This window comes from Parasteatoda tepidariorum, chromosome 1, assembly GCF_043381705.1.
Source record: "Parasteatoda tepidariorum isolate YZ-2023 chromosome 1, CAS_Ptep_4.0, whole genome shotgun sequence".
Taxonomy (NCBI): Eukaryota; Metazoa; Arthropoda; class Arachnida; order Araneae; family Theridiidae; genus Parasteatoda; species Parasteatoda tepidariorum.
Genome location: NC_092204.1, coordinates 66,186,786 through 66,204,031, shown reverse-complemented (window position 1 = coordinate 66,204,031; position 17,246 = coordinate 66,186,786). Strand labels below are relative to the sequence as shown.

General features: G+C 26.5%; 1 protein-coding gene across 3 annotated transcripts in view; it reads right to left on the bottom strand.

Moving 5' to 3' along the window:
- The window catches only part of LOC107448739 (1-phosphatidylinositol 4,5-bisphosphate phosphodiesterase classes I and II), a 46,882-nt gene that overhangs the window by 25,248 nt on the left and 4,388 nt on the right, over positions 1 to 17,246 (bottom strand). For all 3 annotated transcript variants that reach the window (XM_071181556.1, XM_071181554.1, XM_071181555.1), the window contains exons 5-18: positions 16,867 to 17,000; positions 14,354 to 14,438; positions 14,161 to 14,261; positions 12,494 to 12,660; positions 11,079 to 11,225; positions 10,318 to 10,475; positions 9,523 to 9,602; positions 8,576 to 8,660; positions 7,528 to 7,612; positions 5,865 to 6,127; positions 4,229 to 4,325; positions 1,408 to 1,492; positions 759 to 831; positions 395 to 446 (exon numbers count right to left, since the gene is read on the bottom strand). In XM_071181556.1, coding sequence (XP_071037657.1) covers positions 395 to 446; positions 759 to 831; positions 1,408 to 1,492; positions 4,229 to 4,325; positions 5,865 to 6,127; positions 7,528 to 7,612; positions 8,576 to 8,660; positions 9,523 to 9,602; positions 10,318 to 10,475; positions 11,079 to 11,225; positions 12,494 to 12,660; positions 14,161 to 14,261; positions 14,354 to 14,438; positions 16,867 to 17,000 — 1,612 coding nt within the window. The remainder of the gene's footprint in view (positions 1 to 394; positions 447 to 758; positions 832 to 1,407; positions 1,493 to 4,228; positions 4,326 to 5,864; positions 6,128 to 7,527; positions 7,613 to 8,575; positions 8,661 to 9,522; positions 9,603 to 10,317; positions 10,476 to 11,078; positions 11,226 to 12,493; positions 12,661 to 14,160; positions 14,262 to 14,353; positions 14,439 to 16,866; positions 17,001 to 17,246) is intronic.

Below are 17,246 nucleotides of genomic sequence, written 5' to 3'. Positions count from 1 at the left end.
TTAGGGAACCTGGAAATCTCCTTTCTATTGCATTAAACATCTGTCAGTTTTATATAAAATCACAATAAAAACACAAAGCTCTAGCTTTTATTTGCATATTATAACAAGCAATAAATCCATACTAAAAATAAAATAAATGATTCCAAGAAACTGAAGTGGTAAAATATTCTCGGTTAAAAACTTCATTTGCTTCAAAAATATACAAATTGGAAATAACAGTCAAAAATAAGCACCCGTTTTTGAGTACTTGAAACATGTCAAGAGTTATTTGCAATCTGTACATACTAAAGCTTCTTTCAAATGTCTGTCAAAACCAGCATAAAAATGTCTACTTATTTTAAATCTAACACAAATAAAAATAATTAAACTGAATAAAAATGAATGAAGTTCTTACCCAAAGTTTGAAAATTTAAGGCCACTAACTGGCATCCAGCATTCCAAAATACCTGTAGAAAATTTGTATTAATCATAAAATATGAAGAAAAAAATTGTTCTAATACAGCTTTAAACAGACACATTATCGATGAGATATTGGACAGTGGTGTATATATTTTGTAAATTATTTTTAATGAATAAGGAAGAAAAACTTTACTCTTAATATGTAATAATTTTAACGCTTTAAAGTTCTCATTTGTTAAATTTTTTCAATATTTGATATATTCTTACATGCTATACTTAACAATAATGTTTAATAAATTTTTTAATGATAATTAAACACAATTTTTTAAGCTTATAAACAAATATTACATCACAATTACCTGAGGCATATAATTACTTGAATCCACTCTGGTACCTTTGGGATATATACGACTTAGTTGCTTTTTGTTATAACTACAATGGGGAGAAGAGAAAAAAAGAGTACATTTTAGAATATAAATGGAAATATTATGTCTAGAAAAATAACTTAATCCAGTACAGAAAATCTCTAAATATTCAATTGTAATTTAGATTTAATTTGAAAGCTACAGAAAGCTTAACAAAGCCTTGGCACAAATCTATTAATTCTTTTATAATTTTCGGATAGAAAATGTAACTTAACTTAGAGGGTTCTTGCCCTTCAGAGATAAGGCACAAAAAAATAATAGGATCTTCCAAAGATATATTAAGAAATAAAATTTAAAAAAAACTGATCAAATATAAATCAAATATAGTAAAATTGTAGAATTAGTGTTGTTGAGTCAAGAGAAATTATTACAACTGAATTAGCACTCTCTTATTTTTGTAATTAATGAACATTGAAATGTAATATAATTATAATAAAGAAAATATTGAAAATGGGAATAAAATAACACCTTTGATTTTATCTTTTAAGTGAATATATATATATNATATACAAATTTTCCAGATAATATTTAACAACATTTTAAAACAGAATTCTCTGTTTTCGTTGTATCAAGAATTACTTACTTAACAAATTCCACAGGATGCTCCTTTAATAGATTTGTAGCTTGTGTTTCAACAAAAGATGATATCTCATAACACCGGTTCCTTTCTATGTACAAAAATAATGTTGTTAAATGGCAAAATAAAATGATATTGTGAAAAAGAAGTTGGACATAGCAATGGAAAGATTAGAGAGATAACAATTAAAGGTAAACGCTATTAATTATTTAATAAATAAAATATTTATTATATTAAGAAAAAGTTAAAATTAAGTGAATTCGGAGTGAAATGGTAATAAAAGTAATACAAAGCTTTGTATTGCTTGCATAGAATTACAAGTAATCCAAACAATTTTATATTTAGTGGGACATTATATTAGTTCATATTTGTTAAGTAAATTAACAATATTTAAAAAATCAACAAATTAAGTTTGAAAACGAATTAAATTGTAATTTAGAAATATAAATTTTTCATATTTTTAATTATGGTACAGTTTTAGAAATAGGTCTATTTTTTAAGAGTGTTATTTTATCATAAAAAGAGATAAAGATTATTTAAAACTCAAACGTTTCATTGGTTTTAACACATAAAAAGCTGATATCTTTGATTAAATATGTACAAAGTCTGCCTAACTACTCAATAAAACAAGCAGAAAACTATGATGTTTAAACAAACAAGTCCTGACACAAACTGACTTTGAAAAAAATTAACATGAAAATGGCAGAAGCAACTTTAGAATAAACACATTTAAAAACAATTTTTTTTCAGACTACATTTATACATTTTTGAACGGAGACAATATACAGTAAACTCCTGATCATCCCCGGAATTGAGTGGCCCACAAAGTGCAGATAAGCGAATTCACGGATATTCTGCAAGACATTTAAAAAAGACACACATCATAAACTTTTTAAATATAAATAATCAATTTTAATATCTGTTATTAGCAATTTTCTTGACATTTTTTCCTTATAAATTTGTTTTTCATTTCTGTTTAAAAGTCTATCAACTTTTTTGTTTCTTGGTCTTGCAGGAGCAGACTTTTAACTAGAGTGTTCATACACTATGGAAAAAAAGAACACACAAAACATTGTTCGAAACATGTGAATTAGTTCTTATAAAGAGTTACTGTGCATACATGATTTTTAAAAACTCATATCTGCTACAAACTAAAAATAAACAACCGTAACAACCACATGCAGTTTTGAAATCATGCATGTGGCCCATAAATTATTCAAAGCCCTGCTTCATTCTTTTTCTTTCAAGGGGATAAGTGTTGTGAGGGGATTACCATCATTTGTTAGCTGTCAATTTTATAACTGATAAGAGTTCCAAGAATGTGTTAAACGTTGAGTAAATAAATGATTGAGGATAATTCTATTATTATTCATATGAATTATTCATTCATCATAGGAAGGCAAGAGGGAAAAAACTTAATTTCCTAACTAACTATCAGTAGCAATGCTTTGAATAGTAAGAATATGATCCAGGAAAATAAACTGTTTTGTTGGACGCTGAATCTATTTGTTGAATTTGAAGGACAACTTTGAGTTTAACAACTGTAAATCATGACTCATGTTGTCTTGCTCTTTACGAATGCCTCCTCATTTTCACCCTTTCAATGCTCGTTTTTAGTTAAGTATTGCACTTGAAGATGCAATGTTTAAAAGTATACCTATTATTTGATCAATTGTGCACACCTGGGTTATGAACATGAATGTTTGCTAGCATGTAGTTCTTAAAATAATTCCATCTTTATGAATTTTATTTTCAATTCTAAATGCTATGTTGTTTATCACTGAAAAAAAAAGAAAAGAAAAAGAAGTGTAGATATTTGGGAGTTTACTGCACTCTTTTGCTCATGCCTAAAAGTTGTTGAGTGATGACCAGTTAATTCGTAATTGCACTTGAAATGTGTTGGTTCATCTATCAGTCGACATTTGGGCATGAAATCAACATTTAGAATTTTTTTACTTTACATCTATTGTGGTATTGCTTTTATGATGTTTTGTTACTTTTATATATATGTGGTATTGCTTTTATGATGTTTTGTTACTTTTATCTTTGCTGCACTGCTCTGCACTGCTATAATTACTTTAAAGTTTTAGTTTCTCTTTCATAAGTTTTCACCTGCCCTTTTCTGCCCTTAAATAATTTAGCCAAAAATAAAAAAAAAAAAAAAATAGCAAGTATAGCCCTACTTATTTTGTGATGGTGGTAACAGCCAATAAGAGTTGAGTATGCTTTGGGGGCTTGGTTAGAGGAGGTGAGAGAAAAGGAAAGGACACACATGGTTTTGGAGAGCTGAGGTTAAGACACAAAAAAAAATATGAGGATCCTCAACAGCTAAGTTATATTATAAGATTTTCTATCACCCCTTAATTATTTTTTTATTTATTTTATATTGTAGCAGTGCAGCTTCATAATGTATAATTTCATGTAAATTCATTTTATGTACCTATTATTAATTAGTGTGAATGCCTTCCTGGAACAAAATTTGTAACTCTAAATATCTTAAATGATCAACTTTAAATAAATAGTTTTAACACCTTGCAATTAGTGATCATTCTAATGATCTTGTTCTCTTACTTAAGAGTATATTATTTTTAATTGTTATTCATTTTTATTCTTATCTTAATGTGTGTGGTGATGAACTGAACATCACCACACTATATTCAATTACAACATAATAATAGCTGACATGACATAACTTCTGTTTGACGTTTAGAGGAAGTGTTCTCGGTCAGTTTAAATATTTTTTAATCGTTACAGCACAGACTGTGATGACTTAATGGTTATCTAATTATAAAACATTCTGTGAGGTAAAAATATCAGAGTAACTCACTTTCAGCATGTTCAAATGTATGAAATCGCACTGGCTGAGTATACAGAACTAGAGCAGACATTTCAGCACCAGCTTCTGACTCTTTAGCTGCAGTTCCCTACAATATTTTGTAATATATCAATATCTGTTACTTGTAACAGTTAATAATAACTCAATAAAAACATATATATATACACAATAGAGAGATTTTTACATTATTTTGAACATTACATGTTTACTGTTATGATCACTTTTTCCACTTAATTGAATAGCAAAATTGATCACATAAATCTCATCCACCCTGTATAATTAATTAGAATTTGATTCATAGATATTACACAAAATTTAATATAAAATGTTTTTGCTAATCTTAAGTTTCAGTTGAAACTTTATCTCTAAAACTAGTTAAAACATATTTAAAAAAATTAGTACAGTAGAGAACCATTTATCCAGTATCCAGATAACCGGGAAAAATTTTGCTAAATTTTCCTGCCATTTTAAACTAGAACGATTATGGAAAAAAAAGGGGAAATTGAACTCATCCTTGAAGTTGAGTAGAGGAAAATGTGAGGAAGGGGAGAATCCCCCCCCCGTTTAACCCAGAGAAACGTCATTTCTTCCGTTACCTTGAAGATCTTTAGATCGAGAGGAGGCAGGGAAGGGACGAATGTTTCATTTAGGTCGTCAATCAAACTCAAAGGAGTGGCATGCTGATTTCGTTTTCTCCTTGATTTACGAGGGGGTGAGGAAAATGCATTGTACATGTATATCGGTAAACAGAAGATGAAAGAGAAAAATATATTTATCTATTTGACATCGATTAATAAAAATAAAATATTTTTCTTTTGAATAAATTCTGATTCTTTGGAAGCACGGTATCATTTGTAAGTTTTTCTTGATGTGGAATCACATCTACTTCCATTAAAAATCGTGTTTTTATAAAAAAAATAAAAATAAAAGGAGAATTGTTTATTAATTTAAACATACGATTATATTATGAAGCAGATTGCAGTATTGTTTTTCTGATTCCACTACGCTTGATTTTCTTTTTTCATGATAAATTTTGCATTCAGTAAATTAATTCTTTTTATTCATAAATTTTATTATTTTTTTTAAAGAAAAAATTCCGTTGATCTTGCCTTGTTCCGGGTTTTAATATTTACGTTAGTGCCTATCGTTTCGGTTCGATAATTTTCAAGTGTTGTTTTTATTTTGATTAATAAGTTTTCCTTTTATTTTATCATTTCCCCTCCCTATAATTAGGTATGAAATGTAATGCGTTAATTAATCATTGGTTTTGTTTATACTAGTGAATTTAGGAATTGTAATTATTTTTAAAAAATAAATATAAGAATTTTGTATTTTTTAAACTTGTTTATAGTCTAAACTTGCAAATTTTTTTTAATTCTTTCAAAATTTTATTTTTCTACCTTTTTTTTCTTTTTAAATTTAAGAGTGTTTTTCTTTCTTCTCTTACTTTAAAATGTGTTACACTTTTTCCTTGTAATTCGGGTTCGATAAAACATCGATTAACGGCACTTTTTGGTTGATCCAGAAAACCGGGAAATTCAGATATCCGGGATAGCGATGGTCCCGAGCATTCCAGATAATTGGTTCCCTTCTGTCTAAATAATTTAATTCTTGACATTTCTCTTACTTCATTTTGATCTTCCACTTGTTGTTCTGCCTCTGCCTGTTCCTCTTCTTCAGAGCCAGAATCTGAACTGGAGTCATCCATCTCAGATGGAACTTTTTCCATTTCTGGAACTCCATTAGTTATTACAGTTTCTTTAGTAGGAACAATTTTCTCCCCTTCAGGGGCAGACGAAACTGGTCGAACTTTCTCGGGTGTTGTGGAAGGCTGTAGCGCTGGTTCCTCTTCCTTTTCTGATAAGCCAGATGATTTAGAAGATGCAGCTTCTGAGATAAAAAATATGTTTTGAAAGATAAATCATCAATAAGGCATTACTATGTTGAAAGAACAACTATAAAAGCCGAACTCATCTCAAAAAGTTTTACATTTTTCTAAAACGTTACATTATCATGTTTGGAAAAATGTTTATGTGTAATTTAATTCATAAGAAAAAAAATTGAAATTTGAAGCAAATCTGGTTTCTTCCTCTCACAGAAAATATAAATAAACAGTTGCAGACACACTTTTTTTTCTTTGTACTCAGAGGGTTTAATATAAAAGTAATAAAACATTAAAAAATATTCTACATATATCATTAAAGCAAGGAAAGAAAAAAAAACTAATTAATAGACAAAGATGTAAATTTAAAACAATAAAGCTTAAAATGTCCAATTCAATGTTCAAAACATCTGAATCTTATTTAACAATAATTTTTCTTATACTTGCACAGGAAAAAACACATATTTATTGGATGAACTAGAAACTTATTGGCGGTCACGCACATGAAAAGTCCCACTTTAACCTGTACTGTTTGTTGCATTGCAAAGCCAGCTCTCTCCCCAAAAAAGAAAGATAAACAATGTTTAAGAGAAAAAAGAGGACACAATTTCTCAAATAGGCCTGTTTGTAAAACGACAAAACAGTACAAATTATTTAAAATTAAATTGTTTAAAGGCAAAATTAATGGTTTAAATATAGATTAAAATTTTTATATGTCAGAGAATCTAAACTAGTCACATCGCATATATTTACTTTTACTATAGTCATCACAAATAACATTCCCAAAACAAGTGTGGATGAATGTCAGTATCATGAATTAAAATTTCTTTAAATTTATAATTTTATAACTGTCTCGGAAGACAAAGAAAAAATTAGCAAACTATCATAACATTCATTCTTTTATGCATAAAAGGGACAAAACCTAAATTACAAAAACTAACAACGGTTAAAAGGATAACACTTAGTGTCTAGCTTATATTCAAATTACCATTAAAGTCATTTTAACCTAAATTTTGAAACAAAATAAAATTGTAATAAAATAAAATCACTGGCAAAATGTTAGCACTATTTCCTACCCAAAATGGCTCAACTATGGTTTATGTGCCTCTCCTAGCTTGCAAAACAACCATGATGACACCCGAAGAAAATTAAACTGAAATATAATACTTTTTCACATTTTTGCAAAATATATTGTTCTGGAAATAAGCAATATGTTAATTAAACTTCAATTCTAATCATATTTCTATTCCTCCCATAGTAGTTTACTAAACCCGATTTCTATCTCTAGTGATCACCTTCTTATTATTTTCAGCAGCAGAAATTCTCACACAATTTTTCCTCCAAACATAAAAATGCATCACATTTTTTTATTCCAAAATAAAATATCTTTGGTAGAAAAAAATCTTACTTTTAGGGTAGTGCTTCTTCTTATTCTTTATTAAAATTTTTCGACGTAAATGGTTAGGTGATGGCAAAGGTTCCTCTGGCTTCAACTAGAATTTAAAGTTAATTAAAGAAACAATTTTTAATTTGCAACAACTATTTTTAAAGATCAAATAGTAAAAAGACTTTAATTCTAAAATTAAACAGATGAAATATACAATTTAATTAGGTAAAGTAAATATGTAGCTTAATTTTGATTATTTACTGAAAAAGTCTCTTGATTCTGCAAACATCTCCTTCCAAAGTCTCTTTTGTAATAATAAAAAAAACACTGTGTCAGAAGAATTTAGAAAGAATCTTGCTGTTAGAACATTTCAAAAGCTTTGAATAAACAAATTATCTGTTGTCACAAAATGGCTATGACATAAGATGGTGGCCTGGTTTAGTTTCACCATGATAGTCCAAAGAAGCAGTTAAGCTGCCTTAGCATAGTTTCCAATGTATCAAAAAACTTGGTAATCTGGCATAGATTACGGATGGGGATCATCTGTTGCCTTACCACGATCTGACTAAGCCTTCATTTGTGAATCGTCATTGAGAGGCCAGGAGACTTTTAGATTCATCCACTATTTGTACAACTAATTAACTCTTTTGTTTTCCATGTTCTAACTGCTTTCATTGTTCCTTTTTGTTTTTGTATTATTTTACAGCTCCAGTTATTTTAATAATTTTGTCCATTAGAATTTAAAAATAAAAAATAAAAAAACTTCGGCAAATTTAAAATAATTAGATTAATCTTCCTCTTTTAAATATCTTTAAGAACATTATACCATGAAATAGAACTAAAATTCAAACAAAATTTTAAAATGTAATTTCATACAATCCTAAGAATTTCAATTGTACGTATATTAACGATCTATGTTTGTAAAATTGGCATGTTATAATTTTAAAAAAACCATGGTAGAATTGTAAAAAAAAAATATGCAGCTTAAAGAGGTACAAAATTAAAAAGAGATGATATTTACTTAAATACAAACACTTTTGATTAACAACAATAGAAGAGAAGCAATTACCTCAAAATTTGGCAATGGTTCAGATAAAAGAAGATCCCCCAGAATTTTTGTACAATACATAGCCATTTTAGCTTGCTGCTTTGGCCTGACAAGAAAACAAAGACGTAATTACAAATTTTTGAGAAAGATAAAATGATAAGGCTTAAATTATTATTTTTCAAAATAACTTTTAAAACCATAGTTTATTAATAATTTTAAAAAAAAAGGATAAATACTGATGTTAATAAAATACTTCAAGAAAAATATAAAGTTGATGAAATCAGTACAATAAACAGTAAAGTACATTAAATACAGTACACATGGAATTACAGATAAACAACATCGCCTTAAATTAGGCATATAAACTGATAAAAAAAAATAAGGGACACTGTTAATTTGCTTGAGCAAAACATGTTATTTAATGTGAAGGTAGATATTGATTCTGTTGAATATACTTAGAGTATGATATTTAAATTTTTGGTTAGTATTTTTAACAACTTTTTAAAATTATGAACAAATTTGCTATTGTCTCCTCTTTCATAAGCTTTGGTACTGAAAACTAAATGAAGGAACGAATGGAGGAAAAAAATGTGTGGCGACTCAATTTTGACAAGCGGAAGAATGAAATAGATGAAACCAGAGGAGTTTTTTTTAACAGTGGTATTGGTCAGTTGAAATAGAGTTATAGCTTTTCTTCTTATGTTATCTTCCTTTTTGTTTAATTTTTCTTTATTAATAAATATCTTTTAATTTTGATTTCATAACATTCAATTAGATAAGGAAATATTTTATAATGTAATTTATTGCTGACATTTTCTTGGATTCGATAACATATTTTATCCTTCAGATTTGCCATTTAGATCCTACTTGCTGTCAAAAACAACTTGCACATAGATACATTTAAATAATAAATAAAAGCCAAATAAAGAAATTCATTATTACTATCTAAACAGATAAAATAAACTTACGAGCAATGATTTTCGAATGAAAGCAATACTGGATAATCAGAAGTTTTAAAAGCACTTTCAGCAATAGCCTCAAGAACTTCCTGAAAAAAAAAAAGAATTTTTTTTTTTTAATAAAAATAAAAATTTTATGCTTTATAAAAATAAACATTTCATTAAAAAAAAATTTTAATTTTTTTTTAATAAAAATAACGAAGTTTTAGAAGTTAAATTAACACTCAGTTAATAAAAATTAATATTTCTTAAAAATTGAAATTATCTTTTTTTTATTCAGTTTTTATATAAAAATTTTAAATATGAATTCTGACTACCTTACAAAAATATTTTCAATAGAAGATTCTAAATATATTTTTCTCTCAAAATTGTTTTTAGAAAATCTTCTTATGTATATGCATTAAATTAAACACACATAAAAAAATTGGTGGGAAAATTAGAGAATAAATATGCTTTTTTAAATTAAATTATCTCACTGTTCTTGACTAATGCAATCATTTACATTTTTAAATTATTAAGAATTGTGTTTTATATATTGTTCAACACATCAACAAAAAAGATTCATTTCTCATGAAAACTAATTTTTAGATTTAAATAATTAACATGGCTATAATGCCATAATGAAAATTAACAAATACAGGTATCATTTGTTGCATTTTTTGTTACACTGAAAATAATTTTAATACAAAATGAAATAGTTCACAAATTAAATTTGGAATTGTATTATTTAGTGTGTATTGCTTTTTTCCTCTAGTACTAGCTTAATCTACTTTTGCTCAATAATGAAAATAACTGTCACAATACTTTTAATAAAACTTCTGTAACAACTGTGTAGCCATGGGTGATAATTGGTTCCTCATCAGAATTTTTCCCATTCCAGCAATCCAACTCCACACACCGACATCCAGTAAGCAAGCACTGGCGATAAATTTCAACGGAAGACTTACCAGTGAGTTGATGGCCTAAAAATTTAAAACTAAAATTATATGGCTTAAGAGCTTTTAATGAGAGCAACTTAATGAGATTTAAAATGCTCGAGTTTTAAAAGTCATAGTTCCTCAAGTCAATGTAATAAAGATACATATATTTGCTGGTATTCCATGAAAAATCACCTAAAAAAGGGTATAAAAAAAACTTTTTTGTACTAACAACAATTTAAAAAAAATAAAAAAAAGCAAAAAAAATTTTTTTTTTTTAGTATCATAATTGTGATACAACAAATTCAGAATACATTTCTATATTTAAATATAAAAAAATGCCATAGTTAAGTTATGTTCGTTGAACATAAAATACTTAAGCTTTTAAAACACACGAGTTAAAGATTCATTTGTTAAAATTAAATTTTAAAAAATTGACAAATTTAGTTCAATAGACAGAAATCCTACACTTAACACATATATGTTTGGTACACATTTGTAACAATATGGCCCAAATGTCGACATTTTTAGATAATAATTTATTTACTGCAATATACAAATTCCTCTAGGTGACGAATTTTCGTCATGTGGAGGGATACGAGTTAAGACGCTATGTGAAGAATATCAAATTTTTACAAGCACACTAACCTGTAAGATAAGTGTTGTGGGATGAATTGATGAAATAATGACTTAAAGGTTGGTCCATATCATTATTCAAGTCAAACTTTTCAGGAGCAACTATAACATTGTCTGCACTCAGAAGGTATCGTAAAAAGCCGTCCACAGATAACAATCCTTAAAAAAGAGTTTATTGATAAATATTAATAAAATTACTTTAAGTAAGAATTTCTAAAAAAAAAACGTGTAGATTGATTTGTCTTTAGAAATCAATACATTTTAAAAATTAATACATAAACTTAATATACATATAAATACATCAGGTACTACATATAGATGAGCCCTGATGGCTCAGTGGCTAAGGCACTGAACTGTCATTGTAAAGAACTGGAGTTCCATCTCCAAGGACGGTTTAAAGTCCACCCAGATTTAGATCGATGGGTACCAGTTTCCCTGGGAAGTGAATGTGACCTGCACACAGTGCTGATCACATAGCCACTATCATGCTGTTGGTCACAAAATTATAGAACTTTAACTTCCATGACATCCCATCTCACAATGGGTTATTGTATACTGCTTTACTATATATAGATAGATAGGGTGATTTCAAAAATAATAACTTTGAACCAACACAGAATTTTTATAAATCTTCAAAAAAGATAACGATTAGCAAAAATAAGTTTGCTGTCGTTTCTGTTTTTGATTAATAAATAGTTTTCCAAAATGGCAAATGAAAGAAATGGGCATGATCTTCAAAATTAATATAGATAAAAGAATTTGAATTACATAATTGGGATGAATTGAGACATAAATATTTTATCATATAAAATTAAACAAACAAAAAATTTATGTTTTAAGTAAAAAATATTACCAACAAGAAAATTTCATTTTTTTACTTAACTTTTATTAATGTGTAACTTTTAATGTGTAACATTTTAATGTGTAACTTTTTAAGTAAAAAAATTTGGTCAAATCAGCAAAACAAACTACAAAAGTTTTTAAAGAATAATAATGTTTAATGCTTTAAAAAAAAAAATTTAAGTTTATTGTCTTTTCTCTTTTTGATTAATAAATAGTTTTCCAAAATGGCAAATGAAAGAATTAGACATGATCTTTATAAAATTTCATTAAGTGATGGTATTTTAATATGTAACTTCATAAATATTAAGTTAAAAAAAATTTGGTCAAAACAGCAAAACAAACTACAAAAGTCTTTAAATAATAACAATGTTTAATGTTTTAAGCAAAAAGAAAAATCATGATAATTACTTTTGTATAAAATTTCATTAATTGATTGTAAATATGTAAATTAAAGCTTATATTTCCCACAAACATACTATTTAGAAAGAATAATTCTCAAAATGTTCCTTAACTAAATATATATCTAATAGATATTCTAAAACAGACTAAATATATATCTAATATGCATATTCAAGAAAAATTACCTTTTTGAGCATAACTCTTGTGAGGTTCATATTGTTTTATGATTTCACGCACTCTTGCAGGATCAGCATAAGGATAGAGTATTTCATTTAAACGTGGATCTCTTTGTTCTTTATTTAAAAACTCAACTAACTGATCCACAGTCATTCCTTTTTTCTTACTACCAGTCCTATAAATTAAATGCATAGTTGAATAAGTTAAAATCCATATAAAAAAAAAGAATTCAGCTTAAAAGAATGTACTACTATAAAACAAATAAATAAACAGTTCTTGCAGCAAATTCACTTGATAAGGCATAAATTTCTCTCCCAGAGTTATTGGTTTCAGTTCAAAACTTTTCTAACAGATGTTGTTTCTGCAATTTCTCCCCCATTGCATTTTGATAAATAAAAATTTTGTTCAGTTCTCCTGTTACGATATGCTATTGTGGCTGATAGCGGACATTTCAAAAATATCGTAAATGTGATTTTCATTCATTGAAAGAATTAGAGTATTTTGATAAAATTATTACCTCGCTTTCATTTTATTTTTATTTACAAGTTGACTACTAGTAGCTCCATTTGTTTCAGAACATTTGAACTAAAAAAATCCATGAAGAAAAATTTATACTCTGTCATGCATATTTGTTGCAAAAATTATTACATTTTTTAACCTTAACCATTTTCCAGTTTGACAGTCTAATTTAAGATATCTTGTATATACCATATCATTCAAAACTACATGTGAAATTTATAATGGAAGTCAAGCATGAAATTGCAAAAAATAAAAAACGGAGAAGTATGTGAGACAAAAGTAAAATAAAAAATAAATAATAAAATTAATTTTTAAAAAAAATACGAACATCATTTAGTGAGTAGTAAATTAAATTTTTTAATGCTCAGATTCTTGAATAAATGCTGTTTTATGGGAAGAAATCTACCACATTTGATACATAATAATAACAATGCATCAATCGATTTTTTTATAATGATTGATTAATATATCAATAAATTATAAAATGTAGCATTTGAAAAATAAATTATTCTGAAATGAATAATATTAAATTATTGTATAAAAATGAAATCATTATTCAATATAAGAAAGATTTAATGAAATTGACAATAAAAACCTTAAATTAACAAAAAATGTAACTTTTCAAAATTTGATAAGCGTATGACCATTAATAAGCAATATTGAAAATCTAAATTGGCAGCATCTGAATTCTAGCTTTTATAATCATGGATTTAAGATTGATTTTGATTAAAAAAATTTTATATATTAGAAAACTTATAGATAAAACTTATAGAAAGATAAATATTTCAGTGTTTTGGCAATATATTTGCAAAAGTTCTCCACATATTTCGTTAAAACATATTAACAATATGTCCAATTACAGATTTTGTATTTAATATACTTATAAATACTAATTTTAAATTATTATTGATTACAGATTACAGCTAAAGATTATATTATTGTTTCTAGGCTGATCCTTGACAAAAAGATTTTTGTCATGAAAATAAAGCCATTTTAGCATGTCTGATTTCTTTAGATATACTTTAAACTATCTATCTATCATATACTATCTATCATAACTATCTATCTAAAATGATTAAAAAATAATTAAGTTCCATTCCATGGATATCACAATCAGCAAGATATGTTAAAGTAAAGTACATTATAATAAACTTACAAAGATTCAAATATAGCATCTACTTCTTCCCTGCCTGTTAAATATCGATAAAAGCTTAGGAAGTTTTCAAGGGTGAATTTTTCAGGACAAATAGTATCATTCTGTAAGTATATGAACAAAACATTAAAAATAAGGGTACAAGCTAATAAAAGAACAGCAACACAGATTTAATTTCAAAATTTAAAACTAATACTTTTCCAGTAGAGATGCCGCAAAGCTCTAATGCCTTTTCTACTCTCTTTTTATCATCTTTATTTTGAGCAAACAGTTTTACAACACTGTAAAAAGAAAAATCTTATTGTAAACATTGAAAGTTACTTACGTAGATCATAAGCATACATGTATGTGCAGTAGATGATCGACCTAACACAATTTTATAAACCACAATAACTTTACAATCTTTAAAGAAAGACGATTTTGGTTTGTTTTAGAGACAGTTAATAAATCTGTTGGATATTATTTCTACTACACTTAATAAATTTTTTTCAAAACAATTATGAATACTTAAGTGCTTATTTTAGTGTTTTTAAGCATTTTCATTTAAATATTAATTCAAATCATTAATATTGATCCATATCAGATATATATTATCATGTTTTGTAGGTAAATTTAATTATTAGTAAACTGGATTAAATTACACAAAATTCGATATAACACAGAGCCACACATTTCAAGGTTTGCATTCTAAAGACCTTCTACTATATATACACAGTCAACCATGATATCACTAATTCAAAAGGAAACACTAAATATTTTGAGATATTAACCATTTACATTAGCAAAAACAAGTATTTTTAAATTTGACAAAATAATAACACTTTATACTTAATAAATTTTATGGTACTGCCAATGTTATAGTTCACACTAAATAAATGTTATAGTGCTTTTAAAGTTTTGACAATATAAAAGCACTATAACGTTTATTTAGTTAGGAACACAATAATTTCAAACAATGTCAATGACTTTTGGTTCTTCGCAGATTTTATAAGCTTTGATGAAATTCTTCTACTTTGTTTTATTTTTATATATTCCTGATTCATATACTGCAAAATTATTGCTACAGTAACAAATTCCTCATAAGTATCAGTTTTTATGTTGTTTTGGAATCATTAAATTAGAAAAGTTCCATCCTAACTTATGGGTGGATATTCTTATTTTAGCAGGCATATCTTACAATTCTACTGGATGATTCGTGCAACCTCTTTTCAAACAAGGCAATCTCATTTTTATTAGGGCTGGTTCATTAAATTATTCAAGAAAAGACTAAAAATTTAAGTTAAAGAAAACATTTTTAAAAAAAAAATTGGGAGGGGAGGGTTCAAATATTTTGAAAAATCAACTAAGAAATGACTTGGATTAAAAGAGGTTTTGTAATTAATATCAATGCAATAGATATTTAAAGAATACCGATTTTGAAATGATATTGAATATTTTGGGGTATTCAAGTTTGTGATACTGATAAACTGTAAAACACTATAGTACATGTTTAAAGCAAGTCCAAACGCAGAGAAAAACAAACTACAGTAGGAAACCGATTATCCAGAACGATCGGGACCATTGCTATTCCGGATTAACTGATTTTTCCGGTTTTCTGAATCTCTACAAAAAGCCGTTTTTTTTATTGTTAAACCCAACTAAAAAAAATAATAATTTGGAAATAATCTTAAAAAGAAGAAAAAACGATGAAGTANAACTAAGAAATAACTCTGATTAAAAGAGGTTTTGTAATTACTATCAATGCAACAGATATTTAAAGAATACAGATTTTGAATATTTTGGGGTATTCAAGTTTGTGATACTGAGGATAAACTGTAAAACACTATAGTACATGTTTGTACACCAAATGCAGAGAAAAACAAACTATTTTAAATTCACAGAAAAACAAACTATTTTAAATTCAGAGAAAAACAAACTATTTTAAATTCTATGTTTGGTAGGAAAGAGTGTTCTGTAACTAAGGGAATATATAGAGCATGAATTTGCTTACATTTTCCAGAAGTATTAATCAGGAGTGTACTTAGAAAAACAACAAAAAAACTATGAAAAATAAAAAAATATATATATATAAAATGATCATCCTATATTACTAAAAAGTTGAAATCAATGTAATTTTCAATTAGAAATTTAGATTTTATAATATCTATATCTAAAATATTAACATATTTACATAAAATTATTATTTATATATATGAAGCTATAAGCCTGTTTTTCTCTAAACTTAACTTGTTACTTTTGATGAGTTTACACTAATGATATATAACATGCAAATTAAATTGACCCAGAGTTTTTCAGATCAGTCCTAAGAGCCTTTATTAACTTTATATAATGAAGAATTTTCCATAGCGTATGAACTTAAGTTAAAATTTAATTTGTAACAAGGACAGCAAGTTTCTTTTACATTGAAAAAAATGCAGAAAAAAATCATGAAAAAAAACAGCATGGGAAAAAATAGATTTTTTCCCACCCAAGAGTGATAAATAGGAAAAAAAAAACTATTTTTTTCAAAAGAAAGATCAAATATTAAGACAATTATTTAAATAATTATTTACCATAGCAAACCAGTTTAAATAATAGTATTCATTTACAAGCTGTTTAATATGTCATTTTTAAACAAGTTAAAACTAAAAAGTAACAATTATAAAATATTAAATGAAATTATTTTTTAAGGCATGTAATTGGTAAATAAAAAATTAAAAAAACACTAACTTTTTAACAGGAACTTTTCCTTCCTTATCGGTCATAAATTGAATTTTTGTATATAACTTCTCTAAAAATGTAGTAGCAGGAGCATTTAACGCAAGTAAATTATATGCCATTTCCATTAACGTGTCTGTCCATTCCTGGAAAAAATAATAAATTTAGCTAAATAAACATTTTGATGCTAGTGGTTATACAATATGATAGTATAAAACAAAAGTTACTTGTTAGGTTCAGGAAATAGATGGCCTTTTTAAAAAGTACTTAGAAACAAAAGCTCATAAAATTAATTATATTATGTAATGTTAGGAAATTCCTTTAATGAACATAACACTTTTAAATTAAGATATGCAAATAAAATTATGAAATTTTAATTTTTAAACAATAAG